Genomic DNA, 12,337 nt, shown 5'->3' on the forward strand with positions numbered 1-12,337 from the left:
AGGTGTGCCGGAGAGGCCTGAAAGAAGGGAGAGTGCGAGTACGGGAGGGTAAAAAATTGTGCATCTGTAGAAATGATTCTACTGGTTGTAAAAAAGGTGATGTAAAGCTGTTAACTGGCAAGGACCTCGAAGTTGGAGTGTGGCAACAAACAGTGTTTGCCACTGAAGGAAGTACTGCTCACTGGAAACGATGCAGAACAGGGTCAGCTGGTGTCAGCGTTGCGTTGAAAACGCCCTGTTCTGCGAATAGGAGCTCTCTTGGTGTAAAGCCGATTCATTATTTGCTTTACTGAGAGCAAATTGGGGTTGAAATCTGTCTAGTAAAATAGAGGCAAAGTTTTGCAGTGATACTGAGCAATACTGACTACAGAGACAACATTTGGCAGTGGTACTGAGGTCTAGAAGCAATATTGACTACTGGAGTGCAAACTGTTCCGTTCATATCTTTATAGTGTGCTGTAGGACTGATGCTTACGTTTTTAATTTGCATGCATTGTTGTAAGTATTTAATAAATGTTTCTTTTTGTCTTATAATAAACTTTGAATTTCTCTGTTAACATGCTGTTTTACCTTACTAGCGTTATACAAAAGGAGAGTAATGTAGTGTGAGCTAGTTGGTAGCATGAAATAAAATGGTGATATATTGGAAATGCCTTAAAGTTCGACAGAGACGACAAGAAAAATAATTTACTGCTGGTGGAACTCGGGACCCTTAAAGAAATCTTGTGCTGCTGCTTTTCCTTTCTGGTAAATGAAAGTATGTTGGTTACAAACGTGGTAATAGTTAACAGGCTTGTGGTGTGCATCCCTCTTTAAAATGGAAGGGAAAACTTTCCCGCTGTCCTGTAGCATCCTCTAGTGGCGATCCGCGATGTTTACACGTTACTTGAAGCTTAAATGTGGCTCAAACACTAAATTCTACCTTTCTTTAAAGAGATTCATTTCTGCCGTTTTCTGTGTGCCGTGGCAGTACGTGCTTTCCCCACCTTCCTCACCTAAAATAATGGAAAGTATTCCTCTGTTTCAGTACCTCAAAAGAGACTATTTTCATTTTATGAGACTAAAATACTTGCATATGTAATTCAGTTACTCCAAAATGATTTAGGGATGGCAGAGATGAAGTGATCATGACTGAAATATGTATTCCACATCAGAAGAATGGGGTGTGTGTGTGTGAAGATGCTTTCAACATGAGCTGGAAGTGTGCTTATGCAGCTCAGAAGGCAAGCTGTATTCCTAATGTGTTCTATTGCTTGGAGTGGCTGTTTGTATACTCTTTGTTATCAATCACTAAACCAATAGAGTCCTGCTGAGTATATAAGCTAAAATCGTTCCCCACTAAGAGGTGCCAGCATGTCAGGATGTTGTTCTTGCACACATGGAATGTTACTGTTTTGTTCTTTGCAGTGTCTGATTTGCCCACTGGAGAATCATGCGCTCTTCACACATCTCAGCAGCTGCCCTTGTCTGCAGCAGGCTATGGTTCTCCAAAAACCTCCTTAGGCCAAAGCTTTGTAGTCTGCCTCAGCTGTGGTTCTCCACAAAACCTCCTTAGGCCAAAGCTTTCCACAGCCTTCCTCCAAACCAGACCAAAAACCCTGGCCTCAGATGCTCTCCCCACTATGCCTCTCTCCCATCCCCCATACCAAACCTGAGTGATGCGGCTGACAATTCAGCTTGCCAGCTCCAGGATGCTCAAGGCCCAACTCCCGCACACTGCCAGCGATAAGAGAGCCTGTGTCTGGAAGGGAGCAGGTAGAGAGAAGGGGGCTGAGCAGCTTATGGTGTTTCCTTATAAAGGAGAGATGCAGGCATTATGGGAATGAAATAACAAAAGATTACACTTCCCAGTGTGCATCTTCTAGTCCTCCTGAAAGACTTCTCTATGGTTCATAAAGGCATCCAGCCTCAAACCACAACATGGTGCTACTCTGGACTAAATCTAGCAGTTTTATGTCCTTTGCCTGTCAGGGGCACCACAACTAGATGCAGTACACCAGGTGGAGATGTATAAAGGATCAATTATGCTAGTCTGCTGAGTTGTATTGAGTTATGCATTGCATTCAACTGACTGGCCTCATTAAGTAGTACTTTTGAACTCAAAAGCTCCTTTGTACTTCTTTAAACAAAGGTCTTGAAAGGATGGGGACCCTACAAATTGATTATTCGACTTCTGTATTTGTTCTGTTGAAAGTATTGCTCTTTGTGTGGAAGGTTGTTTTGTAGTCCTTTTCTCCTTTCAATCTGAAGCTGTTAGCAAATTGACATTTGGCGTTTATGTTCAAGATTCAAGAGATGTAGCTTCTTGCTGTTTGTCATAATTCTTCTTAATTTGTAACGGTTGATATAAGAAAATAGGACTCAAAAGACAAACAACTTCTGTCAGCTTGTTTAAGCATTCCTTACTCATACTAGCTTCTTGGGAACATACTTTAAGCACTGTTTGCTTTTTTGTCAAAGTGTGTTCTCTCCTCTGTGTGTATACAGAATACATCTGCAAGCTGATTTTGCAAAGTTGGTGCAGCTGTAAGATGTTCATTGTCCATCCTTCTCCCTGTGTGCTCTACATTAATATTTGTTGTTTGACTTTTAAAGAGTTTGATCCTTGTCCCTTTTAGCAGCCAGGCAGAAAGGGATCTGGGGGTACTGGTTGATAGTAGGCTGAACATGAGCCAGCAGCGTGCCCAGGTGGCCGAAAAGGCCAATGGCATCCTGGCCTGTATCAGGAACAGTGTGGCCAGCAGGAGCAGGGAGGTCATTCTGCCCCTGTACACCGCACTGGTTAGGCCACACCTTGAGTCCTGTGTCCAGTTCTGGGCCCCTCAGTTTAGGAAAGATGTTGAGTTGCTGGAACATGTCCAGAGAAGGGCAACAAAGCTGGGGAGGCTGAGGGAGCTGGGGTTGCTTAGCCTGGACAAGAGGAGGCTCAGGGGAGACTTTACTGCTGTCTACAGCTACCTGAAGGGAGGTTGTAGCCAGGTGGGGCTTGGTCACTTCTCCCAGGCAACCAGCACCAGAACAAGAGGACATAGTCTCAGAATGCACCAGGGGAGGTTTAGACTGGATGTAAGGATGTTCTTCATAGAAAGAGTGATTGGAATGTGCTGCCTGGGGAGGTGGTGGGGTTAGCATCCCTGGAAGTGTTTAGGAAGAGACTGGATGGGGTGCTTGGTGCCATGGTCTAGTTGATTAGATAGTGTTGGATGATAGGTTGGACTTGATGATCTCAAAGGTCTCTTCCAACCTGGTTTGTTTATTCTATTCTATTCTGTTCTGTTCTATTCTATTCTATTCACAAAGGGGGGAACTCTGCTGCTTGTATTGGTGCTTGTGCTTTATTGCAAATCTCCTTAAAAGTATCCCAGGGGGTCTTAAGCCTTGGCTTGTGTTACAGAATTATTACTATTTACTAATAGGTGGGACAAATAAATAAAAATATTAATTTATTAACCCCAAATCCCACTGAGGATATTTGTAAACTTATTCACAAAGTATTCAGTTGTGGTTGAACTTCTTCCTTTTTCTGCAAAATAATTAACATACAAGGATTTAATCGATTTAGGAAAATCCAAAACGTGCAAACAATTCAAATTGGAAGAAGTACACTGCGCAGATGCTGGCTTTGCCCACAAGGGGAACTCTTGGTCCACTCAAGGAAGGGTTAGGCAGCAGAACCTTTTAACAGAGACTTAGAAAATGAGATTTGCTGGGTTTACTCATGGCTTACTGCTTTAGTCTGGTGTCTTTCCAGATGCTACAGTTATGATCCAAGTCCGGTGCACGTTTGAATTCACATGGCTACACAAAGCAAAGATGGCAGTCCACCACATGGAGCGCTCTGCTGGAAAGGGCTTCCGGGGTTTTGCAGCTTTGCTATCTGGAGGATGCATCCCTTGGCGTGTTTCAGGCAAGGCAGCTGATGCAGCAGGGCAGCAGGCTGTGGCTTGGGGTTCTCTGCTGCTCAGGATTGCTTGCCAGTTCGCACGGTGAGGCTTGCCTGCTAGGAAAGACTTTTCAGCTGTGACTTCGGCAGCAGTTCAGCTCTTGTTACTTTCGAGGCAAGCATGACAATATGCTTATCTTCTCTGCTTATAATGTCTGAGGAAAATTAATGACGTAAGATAGAAACACAATACCTTCAGCTATCGAATCAAGTTTGCCCAAACACAGCCCGATGCACACAGAGTCCATAGGAGTGTCACAAGGTCAGGCACACGTGTCACATGCAACACGTACCCTTGCTTTTCCTGGACCCCAGAATATGTCAGACAAGCCTGGGCAATGTCCAGGTTTGCAGACTTACAGACACCTAGCTCAATGTCTGGTTTAGGGCATGCTTGGGCTTTTCTCTCCAGGACAGTTTGTCAGGCAGAACTCCAATGAGACAGCAGGACTGCTGTGGCAAGCTGTCTTCTCTGTCCCTTGACCCTAGCAGCCATGGAATTTGGTGGACAAGGTTCTGTTAGACACTCTCCAACTGATGTTCTTTCCCCAGAAGTATCCCATGAAACTTGTAACATGAACAATCTCTCTAGAGAAGCTCTGAACAGGGCAAGGAAGAAAAACAGATGACAGAGAAATTCTTATTTTTTGCATGAAGAGAGAAATGTGAGTAATGCAAGAGGCTCTTGGCAGCACAAAAAGAACTGAACAGTCCATATTGAGATGGGCCATGATCTTAGGCTGTACAACAGTGGTGCTGGAAGAAAACTTGCTGATGGAGTGTAGCTGAATGACTTTGAATTCTAGAAATATCCAAGAGGATTTGCAAGCCCTCTTGAATATAGGCATACATCCCACCCTCTGCTATTGTCCAGTGAAGTAGCTCAGGTATATTTTTGTGCCTGAATGACTTGTGGATATGATTTCCCATGTTTGCAGGGTAATTCAGGGAAAATTGCATCAGCTGACAGTGGGATAGCTGATTTGCAGTATGGTCAATTATTAGGACGCTTGAGGTTTTATTGGTGCCTTGCAGGCAATAGTCAAATTTCTGCCTGGAAAGTATGGCAAAGTAGGTAGGCAAAATAATTTTGATTATCAAGTGATGTTAATGAAAAACTTATTCCTAAAATGCTCAATGAAAATGTCAAAGAGAGAGTTTGAATTACAAAAGCTGCTTCAGTGCAAGAGCAAGTGGAAATACTGTAGTTGCAGTTTCATTGTCTGGCAGAGCATGTCATGCCTCAATAGAGAAAAAATGAAATTTTGGGAAGGAGGAAAAGAGGCTTTGTCATTATCCCACTTCTATTCATAGCATGATTATACAATGAAGTCAAGTTCTGGAGCCCCTGTTACAAGAGGGATATGGACATGCTGGAATGTGTCCAGAGAAGGGCCACGAGGGTGATCAGAGGGCTGGAGCACCTCTCCTATGAGGACAGATTGAAGGAGTTGGGGCTTTTCAGTCTGGAGAAAAGAAGGCTCCAGGGTCACCTCATTGTGGCCTTCCAGTATCTGAACGGGGCCTGCAAGAAGGCTGGGGAGGGACTTCTTAGGATATCAGGTAGTGATAGGACATGGGGGAATGGAATGAAGCTGGAGGTGGGGAGATTCAGGCTGGACGTGAGGAGGAAGTTCTTCACCGTGAGAGTGGTGAAGCCCTGGAATGGGTTGTCCTGGGAGGTGGTTGAGGCCCTGTCCCTGGAGGTGTTTAAGACCAGGCTGGATGAGGCTCTGGCCAGCCTGATTTAGTGTGGGGTGTCCCTGCCCATGGCAGGGGGCTTGGAACTAGATGATCCTTGTGGTCCCTTCCAACCCTGACTGATTCTATGATTCTGTTCTATGATTCTAAGATGAGGATTTGGGGTTTCTGGTACTTAAGTGGTGTGTAAAGAGAGAGAGTTACTCTGAGACTGGTGAGTAAGTCTATTGTATCGTGTTTGCAATCAGTAGGTATATGTGTTGTAACAGCAGAAATTACTTGATGGCATTTCTGGACCAGAATAACTCTTTAAAAATCTAAATTAGTAAGAGAATAGGGTAGGGACTGCTAGAACCACCTTAGATGATGAGTAAATGCCATACCATGCAAAAAATACTGCCGGTTAGACTACACAGCTTCAGCTCTGCTCCCCTGCCCTGAGTAAAAGGATAATTTTTTATGTGTAGACAAATTATAGTCACTTTGACAGTTTAAATTACAAAATACACAACACTGTTTAGTTGAAAAATGTATTAGTCACCCCGAAACACAGACACTCCTATCTTTATTCTGTACAAGATACTTACCAAGGCCATTGATGCTTATTGAAAGTACATTTCCGGTGAATTTTCTTCATCTTAACCAACAGTCTTGACAGTATTAGTGAAGCATGGTCCTCTAAAAGGAATGAATAATGTACCTTGAGCTCCCTGTCTTGACACTTTATTATCCTTAAAAAAATATTCCTGCCAATGGAGCATATTCCATGTAGTATTTTGTGCATGTTTTATTGCATATGTGAAGAAAGGAAAATATAAAAGGGAAATGCTCCATTTCTCACAAAGAACTATACTGTATGGTGGCACAAGTATGATTTTCTTTGCCTTACAAATAATTCTCAGAGACTGTAACTTCAGAGGAATGCAGCTTAGATGTAGATTACTTTGGGAAAATGAGGGCTGCACTTAAATTATGTCAGTCTTCCTGGCAAGTGCTGAGGGACCTGATCCAGCTTGGGGCTGTGGATGTTGCTTCTGTGGCATGAGCCAAAAAAAAAATAAAGGCAGACAGGGAAGAAAATAAGTCTTGTCAGCTGTTATGGATCAACTTGAAAAGAGATAAAAGCTCATGTGAAACAAACAAACTGCCTGCTTCTTGTCTCTGATGGTTATACTGAAGTGGCTTGTTGCAGCTGTCTTGCTCCCCTGTCACCATCACAGTCTGGGTGCTTCAGTCCTTGCACTGACATAACTGTTGGCAAGGAACTCACAGCTAATAGCAGGATTTTTTTTGGTATTGTTTTGATAGGTGTGAGTCAAAAAAAAAAAAAAAAGGTCTCTTCATCCCATCTGCAATCAGCTGGGAGCTGAAATTTCTTTCTGAGGATTCTAGAAAACCAAACCACCCAACCAAACCAAAACAAAAACCACACCTCTCGACCAACCGCCCATCAAACAACCCCCCCAAACAAACCAACCAACCACCAAAACCCCCCAACCCCGGAACTGAACATACCCCCCCTTAAACCCTCAACCAAAACCCCCTTCTCTAATCTGTGCAAATCACTTTGGAAAAATAATTGTGGTCAGGAAGTCCTTGCTGCTCATCTTTGTTTCATCTCCTTGACTTTAAGAAAGGTTTTGCCTTGTCTGTCAGAATTTTTGCTCCCCTGCATCTGTGCACTGTTTTCTTTACATCTGTACAACATCCAATGAAGTGAGAAGCTGTAATGGTTTAGGGCTAAACCACCTGCTCCCCTAACACAGAAGTGAGGGCAAGAGTTACACACAAATCTCTGGGTTGAGATAAAGAGGTAAGAGCTTAATGTAACACAAGATATCATAAGCACAGTGTGTAATTACCTTAGCTAATAATCTCATTAATCTAATAATACAATACATGATTACCTTAGCTTAGCCTATTTGCAGAAGCAGCACAGTGAAATACACAGGGGGAAAAAACAGCATAAAACAGAAACCCAACACCAGCAGCTACCTGGCTCCCACTGTTTCTGCTGCCATGCCTGCAGAAGAGAGCCAACACCCAAGACCTGGAACCCAGAAGAAGCAACCAGAACAGGAAGCCTCCCATGCTGCAATCTGAACTTCAAGCTCCATAATGCTTTGCTTCAGTTAGCACTTTCATTTTTTGAGGCTGGCATGACTGGAGCAGCAGCAGCAGGTTCAACCCAAACCATGACAGAAGCCCTGAAGTCTGCTGAAGCCCCTGGTGTAGCCAGGGAAGTGCTTTCTTCATGCTCTGTGCACTCTTATTTAACAAACAGTGAGCAACTTGGTGTATGTGTAGTACTTCTTTGTGTTAAGGATCCAAAAAGAGTCTGTAAGAATCCATGTTAGCTTTGCATTGTGGGCTTCAAATTGTTTGAACAAAAAAGCCCTATTGGGGTAGTTTAAATTCTGACATGCTGCAGGCTGATCATTATCTTCATTGGCTATTAGAAAGCAGTGACAGAATGATAAAATAATATAGAAAGAAAACAATAAATCTGATTCTAATACAGAGTTTGTTAGTTGGACTGAGTCTGAAGAGGAGGTGAATTGGTTGTCTAAGCTGCATTCTAATAAGTGATGTGTTTGGATGGACACGTGGCAACGAGGTGGCAGCATGCTCCTCTGTTATCTATATGACTAGAAGTTTTTTTTCCTCTCGATGCTATAGGCAATGGGTTAACAGAATTAAGTAGAGTAATGCATTCAGGATCTGGGCAATGCTTGTGCAAGGGATTGCTTGGGGAAGTATCAGAGGACAGGGATTTCTTGCCTTATGTTTTCATGACAGATATTAAGATACATTTTTCAAGTGATGGTTGTTTTTTCCACCTCTTGGATCACCAGGCATCTGATGGCAAAGAGATTTTTGCACTGGTAATAAAAACCACCAAAAAACTTAGGTTTGTCTCCTTGACCTTCAAAGTGAAAAGGGTTTGGTTTTCTGCTCTTGGCAGGCTGTGGCTTTTGCTTTGTCTCATAAGCTGGTGCTTATTCCACTTTTCCCCCTTTTATCTTTGTTATTTCTTCCTTTTAACATGCCACGTGGGGTTTCTGCCTTGAACCATGAAGCACCAGACTCTACAGAGAAATTTGCTCACAGTGACCTCTGAAGCAGAACGGGGAGGTGAAAACTAAAGGACTCTTTTGTCCTTTGAGTGGTATCTCATGTAAGATGTATTTAATTTCTGTATCTCATGTGAAATAGAGAGGAATGAGATATAGATAAGCATATTTCCTCCTAGGACAGATGTGTGTGGTGCTAGCTGTGCCCTCTGTGCCTCAAAGGCATGAGAGTAGACACTAGTACATTTGAGGAATGTCTGAACACCCACATTTTACTGGCTTAGCTGCTCTCTCTTCTTCTTAGCCAGCAAAGCATGCCAGAAGCCTGCTGGGCACCAAGGCATTTTGATACTGATGCTTCCATTTGCAGCTCCTGAAGCAACAGGTCTGTTAGAACACCTACAAGATCCTGTTCAGTCTCAGGTTCCCACACTGGACTTGCAGGTTCAGACTGGCTTTGAACTACCCTGTCCAATGGTGATGCAAAAGCACAAAGCAGGAAGAAAGCAAGAATGGAAGAGTGAGATCTCTGTGTGGTAGAGGAGTCAGATCTGTGAAGGTCTATGCATTTTCAAATTTAGAGGTGCTGTCAGCTAATTCCAGCTGCTCCTGCACTGATTGTGTGGAGGCAGTGTTGACTGCTAAGTGACATCCCTCCTTGCACTTGCAGTCTGAGACTTTGTATTGCATCTTTGAGAACGGGGCAGAAAAAATATTCAGAAGGGAATATCTTTGTCCATGAAACATAATCCTTCAGCTGTTGTGCTTTTCTCACCTGCTTTGGAAGAGGAGCTGTTCCGCACTCAACAGAGCATCTTTGTTCCTGTAGAAGAAGTTTTATGTTTTTGGGAGAATATAATGGACCCAGAATTGATAGTAAACTTAGAAAAAGTAACTTTGGATGGATGTTTGCTGTAGGATGTCTTTCTCTAGCTGTCTTTGGCTTGTGTTTTCCTGAGCAGATCTCTAAGCTGTCATGCAGGCATTCAGCACAGGGTGTTAAGTTCACAGAGACATTGCGTGGTCTGAGCCTTCTGTCAGTGATGTAGGTAACACAAAAGCTGCTGAGTATCAAACAAATTGGCTTGATTCAGTGGTCTTTTGAAGCTGCCTGATACTCTACTAAACACCACAGGTGAGTTGCTGAGACCTAATGGCTATCTGAAAGTCTGAATTAGCCACACAGTGACTTTTGACCAAAACTTCTGGGGAGAGGCTTGTTGGAAGCAGAGATTGGTTATGGATCTTGGGTAATGACTGTGGTTATGGTACTCCTGTTATAGAACAAATGAAATAAATACTGATTCTGATAAGTCTCATCTGCCTAACTTCATTTTTTTCACTCTTCCTCAGTGTTGGACTCTGCCTTGCCAGTCCATGGTTGCAATGGGTGTACCAGTCTTCATACTCGCTGGGCTTCTCGTGCACTTGGTGTTTTTGGTCTCCATTTTTGACATCTACTTCAGCTCTCCCCTGGTTCATGGCATGACTCCTCAACAGACTCCACTGCCCCCTCCAGCAAAACGTCTTGTACTCTTTGTTGCTGATGGTCTGCGGGCGGATTCGCTCTATCAGCTGAACAGCAATGAAATGCCCCAAGCACCTTACCTGCGGTAAGTCTGTCTGAAAACACTGCAGATCCAGGGGGTTTCACTCCTAGGGGCAAATCTTGTAGTCTTGAAAAGAGCCTGAGTGGAGTAATGGCAGCTGTGTTGGCTTGGGTACTGCCTTCCTTCTGCTTTTGAAGTAATAAACTTAGCAGAGTTATGCTCTGGAGAAGTGCATGAATTTGAGCTGGTGTCCCTTGTTATCAGTAAAGATGCTAAACCACAGACAGAGTAAACTGAGTCAATATTGTCTCCTGAAAACTACAGCAACCCAGTAACTGAGAAGAATGTGGACTTCCTCCAGTTACATCAGCGTGGTATCAATTCTGAAACCTAACACAGTCATTAATTTAAACTGCTTCCTGGATGTTCAGTTTAGGAGTAGTAGTTCATTAACATACTTGTCTTGTAATTCTAAGTTACTGATCAACCTTTTAAAGGAGTAATTAAGGAAAATGGCCTGAATGGATCTAACAGCAGACTGCCACTTCCACCCTCCCTGCATGTGTGACCCTGCTACCGACCTTGTGATCTCTGCTGTGTGTCTGCTTGCTTAATAAGTGATTCAGTTCAGAATTATGAAAAAATGAGTGTTAAAAGCCATATTCTTGAGTGCTTAAACCTAATTTTCACAATCTTCCCAGTTCCCTTATATCAAGATAATTATTTGATCATAAGACAAATAATTAGTCTTTAAAAAGTAGACAGCATTTAATAAGACTGCTTTTGTGTAATAGCACTGTAGAGCTTGACTTTCACAGCAAATCCCAATACTCAATGGTCTCTGAAGCCTTAGGACATTTGCAGTCTGTTACAGAAATCTGAGGAGCTTTTGCTACAGCACTTGCTAGTTTATATGGGATTACTTGTACCTGCTTCTCCTGTCCTTCCTGGGTTTGTAATGTGCTGTCTGCCACCAGCAGATGTCTGCCACATCAGTGTGAGTTTTCAGTGTACTATTTCAGCAGTGGACTTCACACTTCCTCCAGAGCAGTTTCTTCTCTTAGCAGTAAAACTGTTGGTGTTTTGTACCACCACCAAGGTGTGAATGCTGTGATGGCCCCATCATTATAAACAGTCATTTTGCCATTAAGTGGTTTGAGGTTTTCAGTTTCAGCCATTCAGCATTATCTAGGGTGCTGAGGGAGCTGGCAGATGAGCTCGCCAAGCTTCTGTCCATTATTTTCCACCAGTCCTGGCTCACTGGATTGGTTCCAGAGGACTGGAAACTGGCCAATGTGATGCCCATCCACAAGAAGGGCCAGATGGGTGAACCTGCAAACCACAGGCCTGTCAGTCTGACCTCAGTACCAGGAAAAACTATGGAGCAACGAGGCAGTGGAGAGGCCTCAAGCACAAGCCCTGTGAGGAGAGACTGAGGGAGCTGGGGTTGCTTAGCCTGGAGAAGAGGAGGCTCAGGGCAGACCTTATTGCTGTCCACAACTACCTGAAGGGAGGTTGTAGCCAGGTGGGGGCTGGTTTCTTCTCCCACGCAACCAGAACAAGAGGACACAGTCTCAATCTGCACCAGGAGAGGTTTAGGCTGGATGTTAGGAAGAAGTTTTCCATAGAGAGAGTGATTGGTCATTGGAATGGGCTGCCCAGGGAGGTGGTGGAGTCACCATCACTGGAGGTATTTAGGAAGAGACCTGATAGGGTGTTTGGTGCCATGGTTTAGTTGATTAAATAGTGTTGGATGATGTGTCGGACATGATGATCTCGAAGGTCTCTTCCAACCTATTCCATTCCATTCCATTCCATTCCATTCCATTCCATTCCATTCCATTCCATTCCATTCCATTCCATTCCATTCCATTCCATTCCATTCTATTCTATTCTATTCTATTCTATTCTATTCTATTCTATTCTATTCTATTCTATTCTATTCCATTCCATTCCATTCCATTCCATTCCATTCCATTCCATTCCATTCCATTCCATTCCATTCCATTCCATTCCATTCCATTCCATTCCATTCCATTCCATTCTATGCTGGGAAGGGAGAGAGAGGC

The 12,337-nt window shown here is 43.4% G+C and overlaps 1 protein-coding gene across 1 annotated transcript in view; it reads left to right on the top strand.

Annotated features, from left to right (window-relative positions):
• The first annotated feature begins 10,077 nt into the window (after positions 1-10,077).
• The window catches only part of PIGN (phosphatidylinositol glycan anchor biosynthesis class N), a 100,697-nt gene continuing 98,437 nt past the window's right edge, over positions 10,078-12,337 (top strand). The window contains exon 1 of the mRNA XM_009900824.2: positions 10,078-10,331. Within this exon, the coding sequence (XP_009899126.2) occupies positions 10,096-10,331 (236 nt within the window). The 5' untranslated portion in view covers positions 10,078-10,095. The remainder of the gene's footprint in view (positions 10,332-12,337) is intronic.

Source organism: Dryobates pubescens, chromosome 9, assembly GCF_014839835.1.
Source record: "Dryobates pubescens isolate bDryPub1 chromosome 9, bDryPub1.pri, whole genome shotgun sequence".
NCBI lineage: Eukaryota > Metazoa > Chordata > Aves > Piciformes > Picidae > Dryobates > Dryobates pubescens.